This window comes from Numenius arquata, chromosome 11 (genome assembly GCF_964106895.1).
Source record: "Numenius arquata chromosome 11, bNumArq3.hap1.1, whole genome shotgun sequence".
NCBI lineage: Eukaryota > Metazoa > Chordata > Aves > Charadriiformes > Scolopacidae > Numenius > Numenius arquata.
The window spans coordinates 24,411,690-24,427,495 of NC_133586.1; the positions used below are offsets into that span (position 1 = coordinate 24,411,690).

At 45.9% G+C, this 15,806-nt stretch overlaps 1 protein-coding gene across 3 annotated transcripts in view; it reads left to right on the forward strand.

Moving 5' to 3' along the window:
- The first annotated feature begins 2,279 nt into the window (after window positions 1-2,279).
- Window positions 2,280-15,806, forward strand: part of PFDN1 (prefoldin subunit 1) — a 60,918-nt gene continuing 47,391 nt past the window's right edge. For 2 of the 3 annotated variants that reach the window (XM_074155756.1, XM_074155754.1), the window contains exons 1-2: window positions 2,280-2,335; window positions 2,519-2,685. In XM_074155756.1, the coding sequence (XP_074011857.1) occupies window positions 2,303-2,335; window positions 2,519-2,685 (200 nt within the window). In that variant the 5' untranslated portion in view covers window positions 2,280-2,302. The remainder of the gene's footprint in view (window positions 2,336-2,518; window positions 2,686-15,806) is intronic. The other variant, XM_074155755.1, reaches the window with a different exon arrangement.

The window sequence follows — 15,806 nt, forward strand, 5'->3', positions numbered from 1 at the left end:
CCCACTTGCTGCCTCTGACACTGACTCCATACAGTGACATCTGGCATCTCCCTTCAAATCCCTTTGATGCCTATGCCCAGCTTGTCTACAGGTGACAAAATGTGTGCCCAGCCACTAAACACCATCACCCAGTGTGTGTCCCAGCCCACTGCCTGGGCTCATGCGGTCCTGCTGCAGGCAGGGACCACGTGCCTGGAGAAGAGCCCTGAAGCTTCTTCTCAGTCTCTTCTCTGGAGTGAGGGTCAAAGTTAGCAGACCTCCAAAATCCCAGATGTGGATTTAATAAAAACTTGCAGTATAATACAATAGCCAATTTAATAACCTATTATCCCCTGCCTGCCCCAACACCTTGGCAGCTGTGCTTCAGCACCTTTGGCCATCATAGTGTGACAGGGTTTGGATGGAGGGGATGGCAGTGCACTGGAACAGGGACAAGGCAGCCAAAGAGACACCTCAGAAGTAGCTGAAGCACCCCTGCTGCCTCCCTTCGGAAGCAGGCGGCAGCAGCCCTGCACGTGGCTGCATTCGGCTGGTTTTCCTCCTGACTGGGATTGTTGGCTTTTCCCAACTCCTCACCCAGCCCCTAAGCCCCAAGCCTGGGGTGGGCTTTGCCGCAGTGAGGCATCTCCCAGGGGTTTGTTGCCACTCCAGAGAGGGCGACACAAATGTCCCCAGGTGCCTGCGGAGTTGGGGGCACAGCAGAAAGCCTCACACTGGCATGCAGCTGCCCTCGCGGGTGGGGGGTGCAGGCAGTGGGGACTGTCCCCAGGCTCCAGCTCTGCACTGGGTAAGTAGCAATGCTGGGGGGCCGGTGGGTGGGCAGCTGCGGCGGCTGGAAGGAGCTGGGGAAGGCACTGAAAAGGGTGGCTGTGACAAGAGCTGAGAGTCCCTGAAGTTGGATCCTGCACCCTGCTTTTTAATTTTTGAATTTAAGTAAGTGTTGCAGCAGGTTCTATCTGGCTGCCTCTGGCTGCAAAGCAGCACACTAGCCACTTCAAGTTTTGATATCTTTGCCCAAAAGGCGTCTGAAGATGATGAGGGGACTAGAACATCTCTCTGCTGAGGAAAGGCTGAGGGTCTTGGGTCTTTTTAGTCTGGAGAAGAGAAGACCGAGGGTGGATCTGATTAATGCCTATAAATACTTAAAGGGAGGGTGTCAGGAGGATGGGGCCAGTCTTTTTTCAGTGGTGGCCAGTGACAGGACAAGAGGTAATGGGCACAAATTTGAGCATAGGAAGTTCCATCTAAACATGAGGAGGAACTTCTTCACTTTGAGGGTGGCAGAGCCCTGGAATAGGCTGCCCTAGAGAGGGTGTAGAGTCTCCTCTCTGGAGACACGCCTGCATGCGTTCCTGTCCAGCCGGCTCTGGGTGAACCTCCTTTGGCGTGGGGAGTGGACTAGATGGCCTTGTCATGGTCTCACCCTTTACCCGAGCCCATCTGGGCAGGCTCAAAGGGAATCGAAGGTGATCCATTGGCAGCAGAAGTAGGCTGCAAGGTACTGGGGCAACAGGCAGCGTTCAGCGGTTACTGCAGGGGACACAGCACGCCCTTCACGGGAGCCCACCGCCCCTGGCTTCTCACTGCCTGGCTCCACACCTCTGCCTGGCAAGTGTGCCGTGATTCCAGACTCCCTTTGGTGTTTCACTGGGTCTGAGATGTCAGGCACCTCCAGCCCCAGCATCTCCATGGGTCTGGAGGATGAGCCACGTTTGGCACCACTCTGGCTCTGTGTTTAGCATCCACTACTGCATTTTGGTCTGTTTCTGGCACTTCCCCTCTGGGGACTCTCAGACACTCTCCTGGGGCCCCATGTTGGGGCTAGAGGGTGGCAGAACTCCACCAGCTCGGGGAGGGGCAGCTGGGCTGTGGCAGTCACTGTGAGGAGTGGGCAGCAGAGTGGGACCAGCGTGTCACCCCGTGGCTGGGCATCGCCAGGCTCTGAGGACTCCGGGGACACCTCAGGGCTGCCCAGGGGACTCAGCTGCGCCCGAACCCACAGGGCAGGGCCTGGCCCGCTGAGCTCTCCCCTGGCCCCCTCACAGGGGCCACGTCTTGCCCCCCGCTTCCCGCTGAGGTGGCCGGGCCAAGGACACCCACGCGGGACCGGCCCGGACGGGGAGGCCTCGTCCCACACATCCCAACCAGGTGTCCTCGCCCCTGTGCGGACCCCACAACTCAGCCGAGCGCCTCCATCCCGCCGAGAGACCCCGGAGCACCACCCGCCTCACCGAGGCGCGCATGCGCAGAAGGACGCAGTGCCGGCGCTTCCCGCCCTGCGCAGGCGCCCTACGGAGACAAGATGGCTGCGCCCGTAGACCTGGAGCTGAAGAAGGTATAACTTCCTCCGCGGTGGGCAGCCTGTCTTCTTGCTGTGTCTCGGGCGGTGTCTTCCCGGTCCCCTCCTCCCCTTAATCCCGGGGCTGCTTCGGCGCTCGCCGCCCGGCCTCAGCAGCGCGGGGACTGCGGGCCCCGGCCTGTCAGGGCCGTCTCTGATGGCCACTGCTCTCCCCCTCAGGCCTTCACCGAGCTGCAGGCCAAGGTAATAGACACGCAGCAGAAGGTGAAGCTGGCCGACATCCAGATCGAGCAGCTGAGCAAGACGAAGAAGCACGCCCACCTCACCGACACGGAGGTCATGATGCTGGTGGATGAGACCCGCATGTATGAGGGTGTGGGCAGGATGTGAGTATCTGCCCAGCCTGCAGCCGATGGCGGGGGCTTCCATGCTGTGCCGAGAGCAGCTAGCTGGCTCCCTGCTAGGGCCTACCTGGCTCCCGTAGCGGAGTGGGTTAGTGATTGTGGCCCTCTGCGCAGGGAGACCCCCCTGCCAGCCTTTGTGTGCAAGAAGCCTCAAGGCTGCTGCCCTGGGCAGGGGGCTCTTCCCTTTGCAAAGCACATGCCAGCTTTCTCATGTTCATTTGTTTAATTTTTCTCATTGTTTTTAATTTTTAATTCTAGCAATCTGTTTGGGAATGTAGCAAGACTTACTGGGTGTTATCTTTTGGGGTTAGCTACCAGCTGCCTTGAAGAAGGACCATTATAAATGTTATTAGCTTTGTGTGGTTTTGCTTGCTGGCTCTGCTCCTGGCCATGATGATCTTGTTTGGCACCTCTGGGAAATGTGTAAACTAGACTAGAGGAGCAGCATTCTAATGACAAACAGCATTTGTGAGAAGGCTCTCACAAATCTGTCTAGCTTCAGTCATTTCTGATGCAGTTTACTTCAGACTCCTTGAAAAGCCAATGTGCACAGTTCACATGCTCAGGGCTTTCTTTGTTTGCACAAATGTTCTACAGAAATGCCCTTTGCAGTATCGTGCTAGGGAATGGATCTTACAGGTGTTGCCTGAATTTTTTAAACCTTGGAGCGTAAAGCTCATATTTGCTCCTGTCTGTTGGATGGCTGTCAAAAGAAACATCTTAAGCCAGATGTAATGTATTTGATTAACATCCACAACACACTTCTGTTTGACTGCAGCAGGTTTCAAATCTGAAACACGTGCTTATTTGATAAATACCACATTAAATGTCTGTGTTTCTGATCTCAGAGTACTATGATTTTTCTCTTGTGTCTCTTGTGAGTTGGGTGACAGTGATGACTGCTCAGTTTGGGATGTGGCACTGAATCTGCTCTGACTGCTGCCAAAAGGAGTGATAGTATCAACCTCTTCACCACCCTGTGTTTACCCCACCTACTTTGTATGGAAGTGGATGGTCACAGGGTTGAGCTGTGAGCCAGGTCAGACTACAGGTGCCCTAATCCATCAGACCACACAATCTCCAGGTCAAGCTGTAGGGAGATGGCAGGACTAGGAAGGTGGGAATGGTAGTAGTTTGCCCTTTGCTGTGGGTTTTCATCTGAAGTTGTACCCAGGCAAATGGAGGTGTTCAGCATGACAGAGTCCCTTTCTTGGCTCCCAGTAAATAAACTTTTCCATGTAGGTGAATTAAACATTGGGTTTGTGTGGGGATGCTAGTGACTGGTGCCTTAAAAGGAGATAGATTTTGGTCCCTTGCAAGAAGTGACTGATTTGACCTGGGCAGGCTGGAGGCATAGCAAGCACTCGTGTCTGGAGTAGTCATGAGACAACTTGTGATAGGTTTTGCTGTTTGGTTTTGTCACAGAGCAGACAGGTGAAGGGTAGAAGATAATTCTGGAGTCAAAAATTTGTTTTAAAGATATTTTAAAATCTAAAAATACAGAACACTGCTCCTATATGGAGAATTCCCTCAAGGTACACTTACACTTTCTCTGTGTGCAGCAGCTGCGGGAGTGATGATTCATAGATTCATAGATTGGTCCAGGCCGGAAGGGACCTCCAAAGGTCATCTAGTCCGACCTCCCCGCAGTCAGCAGGGACACCCCCAACTAGACCAGGTTGCCCAGGGCCTCGTCAAGCTTCACCTTGAATAACTCAAGGGAAGGGGCCTCAACCACCTCCCTGGGCAACCTGTTCCAGTGTTCCACCACCCTCATGGTAAAGAACTTTTTCCTAATATGCAATCTAAATCTCCCCTTCTCCAACTTAAAACCATTGCCCCTCGTCCTGTCGCTGCAGGCCTTTGTAAACAGACCCTCCCCAGCCTTCCTGTAGGCCCCCCTCAGGTACTGGAAGGCCGCTATGAGGTCTGCCCGGAGCCTCCTTTTCTCCAAGCTAAACAACCCCAGCTCCCTCAGTCTGTCCTCATAGGAGAGGTGCTCCAGCCCCCTGATCATTTTGGTGGCCCTCCTCTGGACCCGCTCCATCAGGTCCATGTCCTTTCTATATTGAGGGCTCCAGACCTGCACACAGTACTCCAGGTGAGGTCTCACCAGAGCAGAGTAAAGTGGCAGAATCACCTCTCTGGATCTGCTGGCAACACTTCTTTTGATGCAGCCCAGGATGTGATTGGCCTTTTGGGCTGCGAGAGCACATTGCCTGCTCATGTCCGGCTTCTCGTCAATCAGCACCCCCAAGTCCCTTTCCTCAGGGCTGCTTTCTAATACCTCATCCCCCAGTCTGTATTTATACTGAGGATTGTTTCTTCCCAGGTGCAGAATCCTGCACTTGCTTTTGTTGAACCTCATGAGGTTCATCTGGGCCCACCTCTCCAGCCTGTCCAGGCTTCTGGGGAGTCTCCTTTTGCTTACCTTTCTGTGAGCAGACAGGGTGGCTTAGGCATGGCAGGCAGCTCTCACTCCTCAGGGATGGCAGAGGTGCCATCAGAAAAATATTTGCATTATGATAGTATTTAAAAGATGAACTCTTCATGGGCTTTGTTGTACTAGTCACTATGCAAATACAGATTGAGAGTGCTTTTTTCCTGAATGCTACTCATTCACACTTTATGGTGTTTGTTTTTTTTTTCTTCTGCTGCCTTAGCTTGATACAGTATTTCTGTGAACTCTGCCTGTTCTGCTGTGGGGCTGAAGGATGCCTTTCCAATTGGCAGTAATGCTCTGGTATGATCTGTGTCACTCCTTAGTGCGGAGAACATGCACCAGGGACATGAGGCTCTTCCTGGAGCCTACTCCAACCCCTAGTAGAGAATTTATTACTGAAACCTGGACTTTAGGCAAAGCAAGCTAAGGCAACTCTTGAGCAGGAGTTAAAATTCAAAGGCAGTCTGGCATCTTGTGTTCCACTGCAGACCAATGGAGGTGGTCATTATGGTTCCTATGGACATATAAGCCATGTTCTGTGAAGTGGAATTGCAGATTTTTTAATTTGTTGGCTTTATTGGCTTGCACAGGTGTGGGAGTTCAGCCACCAAAGGGATATTTATGATGTCTCAGTTTCTTTTGCATGGTCTAGCATGCAAATGTTGGAGTGTAGCGGGTTTCAGTTATCCAGAAAGGGTGGAAGGCTGCATCAATGTTAAGTCTATTATCAGTGTTCTTCTGACAGCTTGCTTGAATTGCTAGATTCTTTGAAATGTTTTGTGCTTCTATTCGTGTGCTCAACTTATATTTTTTCTTTTTTTCTTCTTTAACCCATTTAAGCTGCTATGAGAATCTGGCTTCTGATAGAGTTTCTCTGTTTTTTCTCCAGCTTTGGTGGTTTGGGATGTGCACATGAGGCTAGTACATACAGTTCTGTAGGGTAAGATACTCCAGGTCTTCGTGGAATCTGAAGGCTTGAGGAACTGGTGATGTGCTGCATCTGGGAGGAAGTCTGCCTAGTTCAGTACTTGCTTCTGCATTACTTGGAAAGCAGTTGTGTGGTTTTTGTTCTCTGAACCCCTATCTCAAGCCTTCTTCCCTTCCAAGAGGCTTTCCCTGCATCGCTGGAAAATGTGAAAGTCCATTTGTCATTCCTCAACTTGGTCTTTTTTTTTTTTTTTTTTTGAATTCTTTTTGAATATTGTAACGTGTATAACATGCAGAGGCCTTACTGGCTTCCACATGTGGGTCTCAGTTTACTTTTGCTATAGCTATTTTTGGGTTGACACAAGAAATGTCAGTGCCACATAGTAAGAGATGATGAATTGCTGTGTACTGTACATACCCGTGAGGCTGGGATATCATCTGAGTGGTGGCATCTTGCCAAATGCGTTTCAATTCTGTTACTTCATACTCCTTTGAAAGGCCTGTTACATAGCCTGAGACAACTACCACTATGCTGGACTTCTGCTTAAGCTATTTGTGAACTGATATCATCATAATGCTTTGAGAACTATGCTGGAAGTCTAAGCTTCAGAATTCTGTCTGAATATTTCAGACCTTTCCCTTTACATTCTTTTAACCCGTAACCTGGAGAAGATCCTTATTTACAGAAGAAAAATGTCTGGCACTTGTGCTAGCACAGTGAGGAGAGCACTGCAGTTTTTCATGTCATGCCAAAATAGTCAGTTTTGGTTTGATATTGCTTTATCATCAGTTTACTTCTACAACAAATGGGAGAATGCTTACGAAAATAAAATACAAGGAAGCAAAAATCAAGCAAGAACTGTAGCACAAGTTTATGTTCAAGGTTTTCTGCAAGTATAGTATATTATTACAGCTGTCCTTATAAAATGACTATGTGTGAATATAGCATTTTAGGGGGACAGCTGTAATAATATGATTTTGACTTTTTTTTTAAGAGTGATTTAGATTTTTTGGTGACTGAACCATACGGACGTGAAACCTGAGAGAGGATTAAATGTTCTTGATTGTTCCTGGGATTTAAATGCATTTCTGCTTTTACTGTGATTCTTGGTTTTGCTTGAAAATGAGACATCATGGATCATTGTAAGCTCTTCCCCAAAGCCCTGAAGACAGCAATCACTACCACACATTGGTTGATACAGCTGTAGCAGCTGCATTTTTACTTTTTGTGTGTGTATGAGATCGATGTTTGATTCTACCTGTGCAGATCACTGCAGAACATGGTAGCTGTACTGTGTTTCCCGATCACATTTCAAAAAACTCAGAAAGAACTGAAGGACATGCAAGGCTTAATCTTTATGGTTCAGTTACTAACTATAGGCTGGTCTGTGAAACTCAAGTGGCTCCTTTCTTGCCATCTCCATGGGTGAGGCTTCGTGCAGAGCTCAGTGGTGGAGCCTGGCTGAGGAGCTGACAGCTGCTGCAAGACTTAAATGAATCCCAGAGACAAGCATGTTGCTGTCAGCCTCTGGTCAAGATGTAGTTCATAAACTTGAAGCTCCTTTATCTAGCTATTGAAAAAGGGAAGTTTTTATTTTCCACGATAAGTCTGGTGTGTCTAATAAGTACAATCAATCACTGAACTGTGAAGAAAACAAAATTTGTGTCCAGCTGCTTGCTCCTTGACCACTGTGTATGCCATATGTTGGACAAGATGGGGTTGTTGGGTGTGTGAGGAACCAAAGGCCATGGGGTGTCACACATGTTCATAAGCCATAAGGTTTTCCATTACCCAATTGGTTTTTATTTCAGGTTTTTCCCAATTTTGAACTACTCACTTTTGTTGCAGACTGAAAAATGTTCTTCACAGTGTTTTTTGTGAGTGGGCCTATACAAGTTTGCTAGATCTTTTGAAGAAGCTGTCACAGGAAGCAGAAATCAAGGCGCTGCATGCAGGGGTAATGCAGTAGCAGTCTGTACAGGTGCCTCTGACTCATGTGGTGAGGTGAAGGGCAGCAGCTGGTTGTCCCTTCCTGGCTGATCAGGAGAGGGAGAGGAGCACAGCTGGTCAGTGGGCTTTGTGGTTAACTGCTGACAGCAGTGGGATACTGGAAGTGGACTCCTGGATCCTGTTCCAGATGAGCAAGAGAGCTTGTTCTCTTGAGCACAGGCTCCATTTCCAACTTGACATCTTCTGATTTCCCAAACACCTTCCCCCCTGCCCTTCCCCCCACTTAGTTCTTGATCTTATTCCTGCTGCCCTGGGCTGCTCATTCCTAATCTGCTGGATATCTTGGTCCAGTTATAGCTTTCCTGCCCTGCTGCTCTATGTAATTTCTCTGTGTGATACTGAAACTTCAAAGAAAAGATTTCCATGGCTTGCCTGCAAGCTGTATATCTACGCAGTTTTAGGAAACGGCTGCCTTTATTTAAAAAAATGACATTTAGACAGAGAACTGGTGTAGAATGTGTGCATTTCTTAAGTCAGTGTTTGTTAAATGTATAAGGTGCAGAAAACAGGGTCTTACAATAAAAAAATAGCTAACAAAAAAAAATAAACCTGTTGGTTATAGTGTGGTGTGCCCCCTCCCCCTCCATGCCACTGGTGCTTGGAGACCATGCCAACGCCTGGAGACATTTAACTCTTTAGGAATGTTTTTCTGTTGGGACTAGGAGCATGACATTAAAACAAGTCTGTTCTGTTCATCTTTCCTTTATCTCTGACTTTTTCCCTGCCTGTTATTTAGACAACACAGGGGAAGGAGCTACCTGAGTAAATGTAAAGGAGCTGAAACCTAAACTGAGAAGGTAAGAGTGAGAAAAAGACAAGCTACTCATGCAGACTCCCGTTGGTGCTGGAAGAGAGGGTTTAATGTGCTGTGATCCCGAGGCAATGTGCTGTCTTATAAATGCCAGAGCCTTCAAGAAGTCTGACGCTTGCAGGGCAGCAGTTTGGAGGTCAGACTGTTCTGGGGAGTGAGGGCTGTGGTAAGGCACCTTCATTTTGTCCCTACCTCCAGAAAGAGGAAATCTGGGGATTTGGGGTTTCTTGCAAACGCACCACATCTGTTGCTTCAGTGGTACAGAGTTCTCTTTCAATACATGCTAACCAGATACTAAAGATTTTGGGGAGCTAGCGCTCCTGCTGTTGTGAGTTGGTGTGCCAAATAACTGCAAAAAAATATGAACCATGACTGTCTTATTTCTGAAGTTCTCCAAACACGGAAAATGTCACTCAAAGTAAGGAAGTTCCATTTATTTTAATATCTAGTGGATTTAAAGTACTGTACTTTTTGTCTTTTCCACCGTTTCCTAAAGTAAATGTTGGAATCGAGGGTTAGAGTCCCTAGGGAAATACTGACTTCTTTCAGAATATAGGGCTGTTTCTCTGGTTAAATGCAAGCCAAAGAGGAGAATAGCCAAATCGCTGTCGTATCCCTGTCTTACTTGGGGACACCCTTCCAGGTGTGGTATCAATGGATGTCTAGCCACCTGGCAGGGTGCCACAAGGTACCCAACACTCTGCCCATTGCAGTCCGGTGGAGATGCCCAGAGTCAGTCTCTGGTCTGATATATGTATATCAGCATAATATATAAATTTTATGTGGAACATCCTTAATGCAAGCAAGAAATCTAGGCTTTCACCTAGCTGCCTGTTCAAAGCCTGAAAGGAGGAGGATTTAATTCATGATCCCTATGTTAAAACAATAAAGTAAAATATGAAGAAACCAATAGTGGCATGAGATTGCGTATCTTCTTAAATTTGTGTAAAATAGCAAAGTGCTGAACTCGGGAATACGCCAACTGCTGTCTTGAATTTTTATTTTTTTCTCCAAAACTATTTGCTGAAATAAGAGAATGTTGTAGCCAGTTTAAAAAAAAAAAAAAAAAGCCTGATTATTTTATTTACTGAGAAGAAATGATTTTCCAAAACAACATCAGCCTTTTCAGTCCACAAATGCTGATTCTAAAAAATTTGTTCTTACTGATTAGGAAACAACAGTGTGATTGTTTTAGTGCTAGCTAATTTAACTCTAGTGTCCAGAAATATCTTTGTATTAACAGTGTTATGCTTTAATTCTTTTGACTTGGTTATCTTTACATCCACTTGTGTGATGTTTGCTGTCTTGCTTTCTTTGATGCTTTGTTGTAGCAGGATTTGCAATGTGCAGAAGCCACAAGCTGATAGTTGGGTCTTCCTCCTCACTTAGCATTTCAAAGGTTTCTTCCTGGGCAAGGAACAAAGCTTTTATTTTTTTTTCTTGCAACCCTGGATGGATTTGCTTTTCAAAAGAGATTAATCCTGATTTTTGCTAGTTTTCCTGTATAGGTTCTTAGTGAAGGGCTGCTGCTGAGGAGGGTACATGTATGTTTGCCTGTCAGAGTGTAACAGTATCTCCAAGTCACTTCATTTACTACTACAAAGCTCAGCTTTCTGATGAGGATTCTGAAGAAACAGAAGATTTACCAATACAAAAACCCCTTTTTAAAACAGAAATTTTTTTAGGATTGGTTGACCAGAGTGTTCACACCCATGTTTGCTTGTTTGTGTTTTCCTAGATGTGTGTTCCTTTGATGTTGTGGGTAGAAATGGATCTTAACTTCCCATTATTGGAAAAATTGTTCCTTTTTTCTGCTGCTTGCAACTTGCAAATATGGTAGTTGTCCCAAAGTACAACCTAGACTGCAAAAAAAATCTATTTGAAGTGCATCTGCTAAATGTGCTACATGTAGTCATTTGAGTTTGCTTTGCTTAAATAAGCTACAGGTCATCATTGCTACGTACTAAAAAATATATTAAAGCAAAATTGGAAGATAAAAGCATGAAGTCAGGGCTATAGTGAGGAAAAACCACTTGTGGAGATTTCACCTCCATGAAGTGCGGTCATGTTTGCGCTGTTTTCCTGTGTGATAGAGAGGAGCCATTTGCTTGCTTGCCTTTTTTGTTGTGTGTTTGTTTTTTTTTTTAATTCCATTTATGTTGATTGAGCCCTCAAAAAGAATTGATGATGTTCTTTAAAAGCAGACCATGGTACTATTTTATTACTTTGGGTTGTGCTATATTTAATACGCACTTAGAGGTATATTCCTGTTTTCTTTTTTTAAAGAACCAAGCATGAACAATAGTATAAATCTACCATCTAGTTAAGTGTCTGGCAATGCAGAAACTGCTGTTTGCAAGCTGTGTTACTATCTTGGCTTGAGGTAATGTAATATACTGTAGCTATTGACAGAGCGAAAAAAAAAAAAGTGAAAACTCAATGTAAACATGGCCTGGAGTGCAGAACAAACTCCATTGCCCCTCAGCAGGGCAGGATGGACGTGTTGGGCCAGTCTGTGGAGAGGTTTGAGGAAGCAAACAGTGTGGCACTTTTTGTTCTCTTCCTTTAGCTCCTTAAAGTAAATAGGTTTATGGCTTACAAATGTTCATCTGAGTAAAAGTTAACCTTGTTGTGGCCTACATAAGACTCAGTTTGGATGGCTTCCAGCGCTGCTAATCCTGTCAGGCTGAGTTTCCACAGGTTCTGCTGCCCACCAGAGATGCTGCCAGCATGCTTCTACTCATGTCTCCTTCCCAAACAGCTCCTGGTGCGGATCCACCTCCGAGTGCTGTAGTAAAATGACACGTGAACTATAAACGGCTGCCCCTGGAATGTATTCATATATAATCCTCCCAATATAAGCTGCAGGGTTTGTTTTGCTTTAAGGTATGTGCTGCTTTGGCTGGGGGGAGGAAGGGGGAATAGCTAGGTTTAGCTATGTTGAGAGTGACCCGAAGAGATGGCTGACCACTAAAATAAAAGCAAACATAGAAAAAGCTTCAACTCAACTGATTCAACTCCATCTGTTTCTGCGCAAGTTCTAGTTCAGGCATATATCTGTTGAATGGGAAATTCAAAATCAGACTGAAAAATGTGAAACCCTTAGACTCGAAGGGTGGCAGCACAAACTATAATTAGTCATGATTTTACTTTTTTTTTTTTTAAATATTGCTTCCTTGTCGTCTTTGGAGCTAGGTAATTCATCTAGGATGACTAAAACTGGAATTTGCTGGGTTATAAGCAGTGCCTGTTACGAACTGCATAGGGAGTCATTTACAGAGGCACAAGCTGACCCTAGGAGGGTGGAAGGGAACTACTGGGTGCTTGCAATTGTGCCCAGCCAGTTCCTGTTCAATCAATTGCTTGGGATCAGCTCCTTGGAAGCCTCTCTTCCATTGGCTTCCAACAGTACTTAAAATGTAGTAATCTCCTACTGAGAATGCTCAAAGCCTGAACAGCAGTGCAAGTTCAGAATTAAAAAGCGTCTTTAAATAGATAAGGGCATGACTGGGCTTAGCCCAACTGTTCTCATGGAGCAGTCTAATGAAAATGCTCGGTTTCAAGGAGCAGGATATTCCATGTGAATGTGCTGTGTTATAGCACAGCATGTTAGTTTTTTTAGAAATACAATAAACATGTTAAAATAATGTTATGGCTTTGTACAAAGTTGTTAGTTTTCTTTTCAGTATCTTCTGTTTTTGTAAAGAGTTTCCCAAATGCAATGGGAACCGTAAAGCTGAAGTTATAATGGTCCATTGTGTGAGCTGGGAGCCAGGCAGAAAGGACTTTTAGATCTGTCATTCATCATTATTCTGGCAAAATAGCACTGGAGCATCCCTACCTGTAAAATTGTCTGTCTCTGAAATTAGGCAGAGGGATGTATCAGGCAGAGAAAAAGCTGCGTGGTTTCTGGCAGTGGTCTACATGGACCCAAGAGGGAGGAGTTGCTTTGCAGACTGGTAGGAGGGGGCCCCATGGCCTCCTGTGAGGCTCCTTCCCTCCTTGTTTTAATGCAAGGCAAACACCCGAACCATGGTCCCTAACCAGAACAGGAAGAGGAGGGAGTGCTCGTGTCTGGGGCAGGTGTCTGCCACTGAAAGCTTCAGATGTAAAGGCTGAAGTTGATTGCAGTTGTCAGTAATTGAAAATAGGGGTTCTTAATGGAAAACCTTAAGTATGAGCATCACTGATACTCCACCTTTAATAACTTTAATTACTTGTATGTCATAATGAAGAGTGGCGTGTGCTGAACAAACATCTCCATAACCTCATTCATTAAGAAACAAATCTTTCAGTGTCTAATATTATGCCTTAAAGTCAAGTAAATGGGACATTTTAGTGCAGAGTGAGTTATGGAACTACTTACACAGTGCAGACATCACTTTGTGGGTGTGTACGTGTGACACAAAGGAACAGACAGATGATGAAGCTGGCAGTGTTGCTGACCAGCCTGACTACAGCCTGAAGACTGTTTTGACCAGGGCATAAGGGAGTGCTATATAAACACTGAACAAATGGGCACCATATCTAGAAATTTGTAATTGGGAAGGGATAAGAGATTTCTTCAGAAAAGCAAGCACTGATTCTCAGAGAGTGTATAAACCACTTTCTGTGCCTTAGGGAAACAAAAATCCTGATGTGGAGCTAGCAGCGGGAGGAAAATAGAAACAACTGGGAATATTTAGAGTGAGGTTTCTCTTTCAGTTCCCTTGTGCTCTATTTTTGTTCCTCGTATTACACTTGAGAACCAGGAGTCACCAGGAGATCGGAGCACGTAGGTACAGCCAATTCGCAAACACTTCACTCTGTAATAGAGCTGCTCTTGTTGGCAGCCCAGGTTTGGCTGAACATTGCTGTCCTCAAGGACCTCACTCCTCCGTAGCTTTCTTTTGTAATTTTCTTTGTTTTGTTTTGAGTTTTTACCTTTGTGGATGTCAGAAAAATTGCTAAGTATCCGGAATAGAATCCTGCTCTGTTTTTGCTAGCCATTTTCTTTGAAATGAGTGGCCAGCTGAGATGTGGTGAACTTGTCCTGGTCTTCTGACCCAGATATTTCTGTTGTTATTTAACAACAGTGGAAAAAGTTCCTGTGTGAAGAGGTGATTGTTACTAAGCTTTGTAATTGCCGCTGTGGTGCTGAACATTTTTCTGAATCATTGTTTCATGTTTGATAGCGTAGGTGTTGTTTGACAGATCTACTAGTGTGTGCTGTGACAGTTCACTGAGAGAAGGCGGACACGAGTGAACTCACTTATCCAGAAGAGGATTTGGTTTGCTGCTTGTCTTCTGCAGACTATTAATGCTTAAAAGCCATTCCAGTTCAACGTACAGACTCTCAGATTTTGGAGCCTCTATGGTGGACTCTGGCAGAGTGGTCTGTGGAGCTAGCTCTTCGGTGCTGATGTGTGCCAAGGGGTTGGTGTTAGTCATGTCATCTGCCAAGCTGAGCGCCACAGAGCAGAAGGTGGCTTCTCAGCTCTGTGACGCAGTGACTAATGTGTGGCTAGTTCTCAGCTGGTGGAGGATCTCCAGGCAGCGAATGAAGTTCATGTGTTTGAAAGGCTTGTTCACAAACTCACTCAGGGAAGAACTAGGCCCTCAGAACCTCCCATGGTTCTTCCATGAGCATAAAAATTCATAAATAAAATGACCACATTTAATTAAAACTAGGCAGCAGAATGACATTGCCTTATTCCTCTGGCTTGGTGAGGAAAAAACACATCAAGTTGGTGTTTTACTTAGAGTAATTGGAAGAGTGAAAGCCAGATTAAATTTAAACTCTGGTTTATTACAAGTGCCCTGCAGCACCTTTTACCTAATGAGCAGAACAAGCTTCTGCTTTTTCCAAGTGCTGCCATAAACCACAGTACTTTCTTAGGTAAAAACTTTGGCCAAGATCTTCAGGTGTTTATCCCAAGCTAGAAGCTGATGAGTTTTTTTTGAGACCTCCTTATGTTGGAAAATGAAGCCACAGATTTAAACAGTTACTGTGGGTGTGGATTTATAGCTTCAACTTGCAGAAAACTGGCCTTCGACAGCTTACACGGCAGCACCTTTACTCTTTGGGCTGAGGGCTCAATGGTCTTGCGGCAGGGAATTGAAATGGGTGGCTTGAAGCCGGTGCTGGTCAAGAACCTCCTGAAGGATGCTGCTGGCCAAGTCAGGGACACTTGATCTGCTTCTGAGCCATGAGCCAGTGTGTGAATGGACACAGGTTCCAGCCCACTATTTTATGGCAAATAAAATTGGGGTGTTTGTATTTGCGTCCAGCTGCCTGCATAAGTCTCGTCAGTGTTAACTTTGGCCATCCAATTTTAATTTGCTGTCGCATGTCTGCCAGAGCACTGCAGGAGGATGGGAGGGAGGATATTTTCCCTGATGACTGCTGTTGACATTTGCAGAATAGAAGTGAAGTCAGCCACTTGTTTGTTCAAAGGTTTTAGTGCCTGTAGAGGTTCTCAGCCAGCTGGGATCACTCAGCGTCTGTAGCCGAGCAGGGACCTTCCCAGCTGCAGATGGGGAAAATTGATCAAGCTGTGTTGGTGTTTAACTTTGTTTCTTAGACTTAGGGGCATCAGTGAAACTGAAATGATCGATCTTGCTATACAATTTGTGGAAGCTAATGAGAAGGTATCCTGTTCTTCTTTGCTGACCCCACAAAAAAAGGAAATAATTGAGGAAACGTTCATATGCACACAGAGGCTCAGGGAAGCTGTGAAGTGCGAAAGGACTAATGGCTTTGTTTATTGAGGGCACCTTCAAGCTCTGATTTTTCACTAATATCAGCTACTGCAGAGCAAGGCAAAATTTTAGTCTTCACCCCAAAATCTACGGGCGGGTGTGTTGTGTGAGGGTTAGTCTTTGTTTCTTCTGGTATTGCTGGCTCAAGGTAAGAGCATCAGAATGACGTG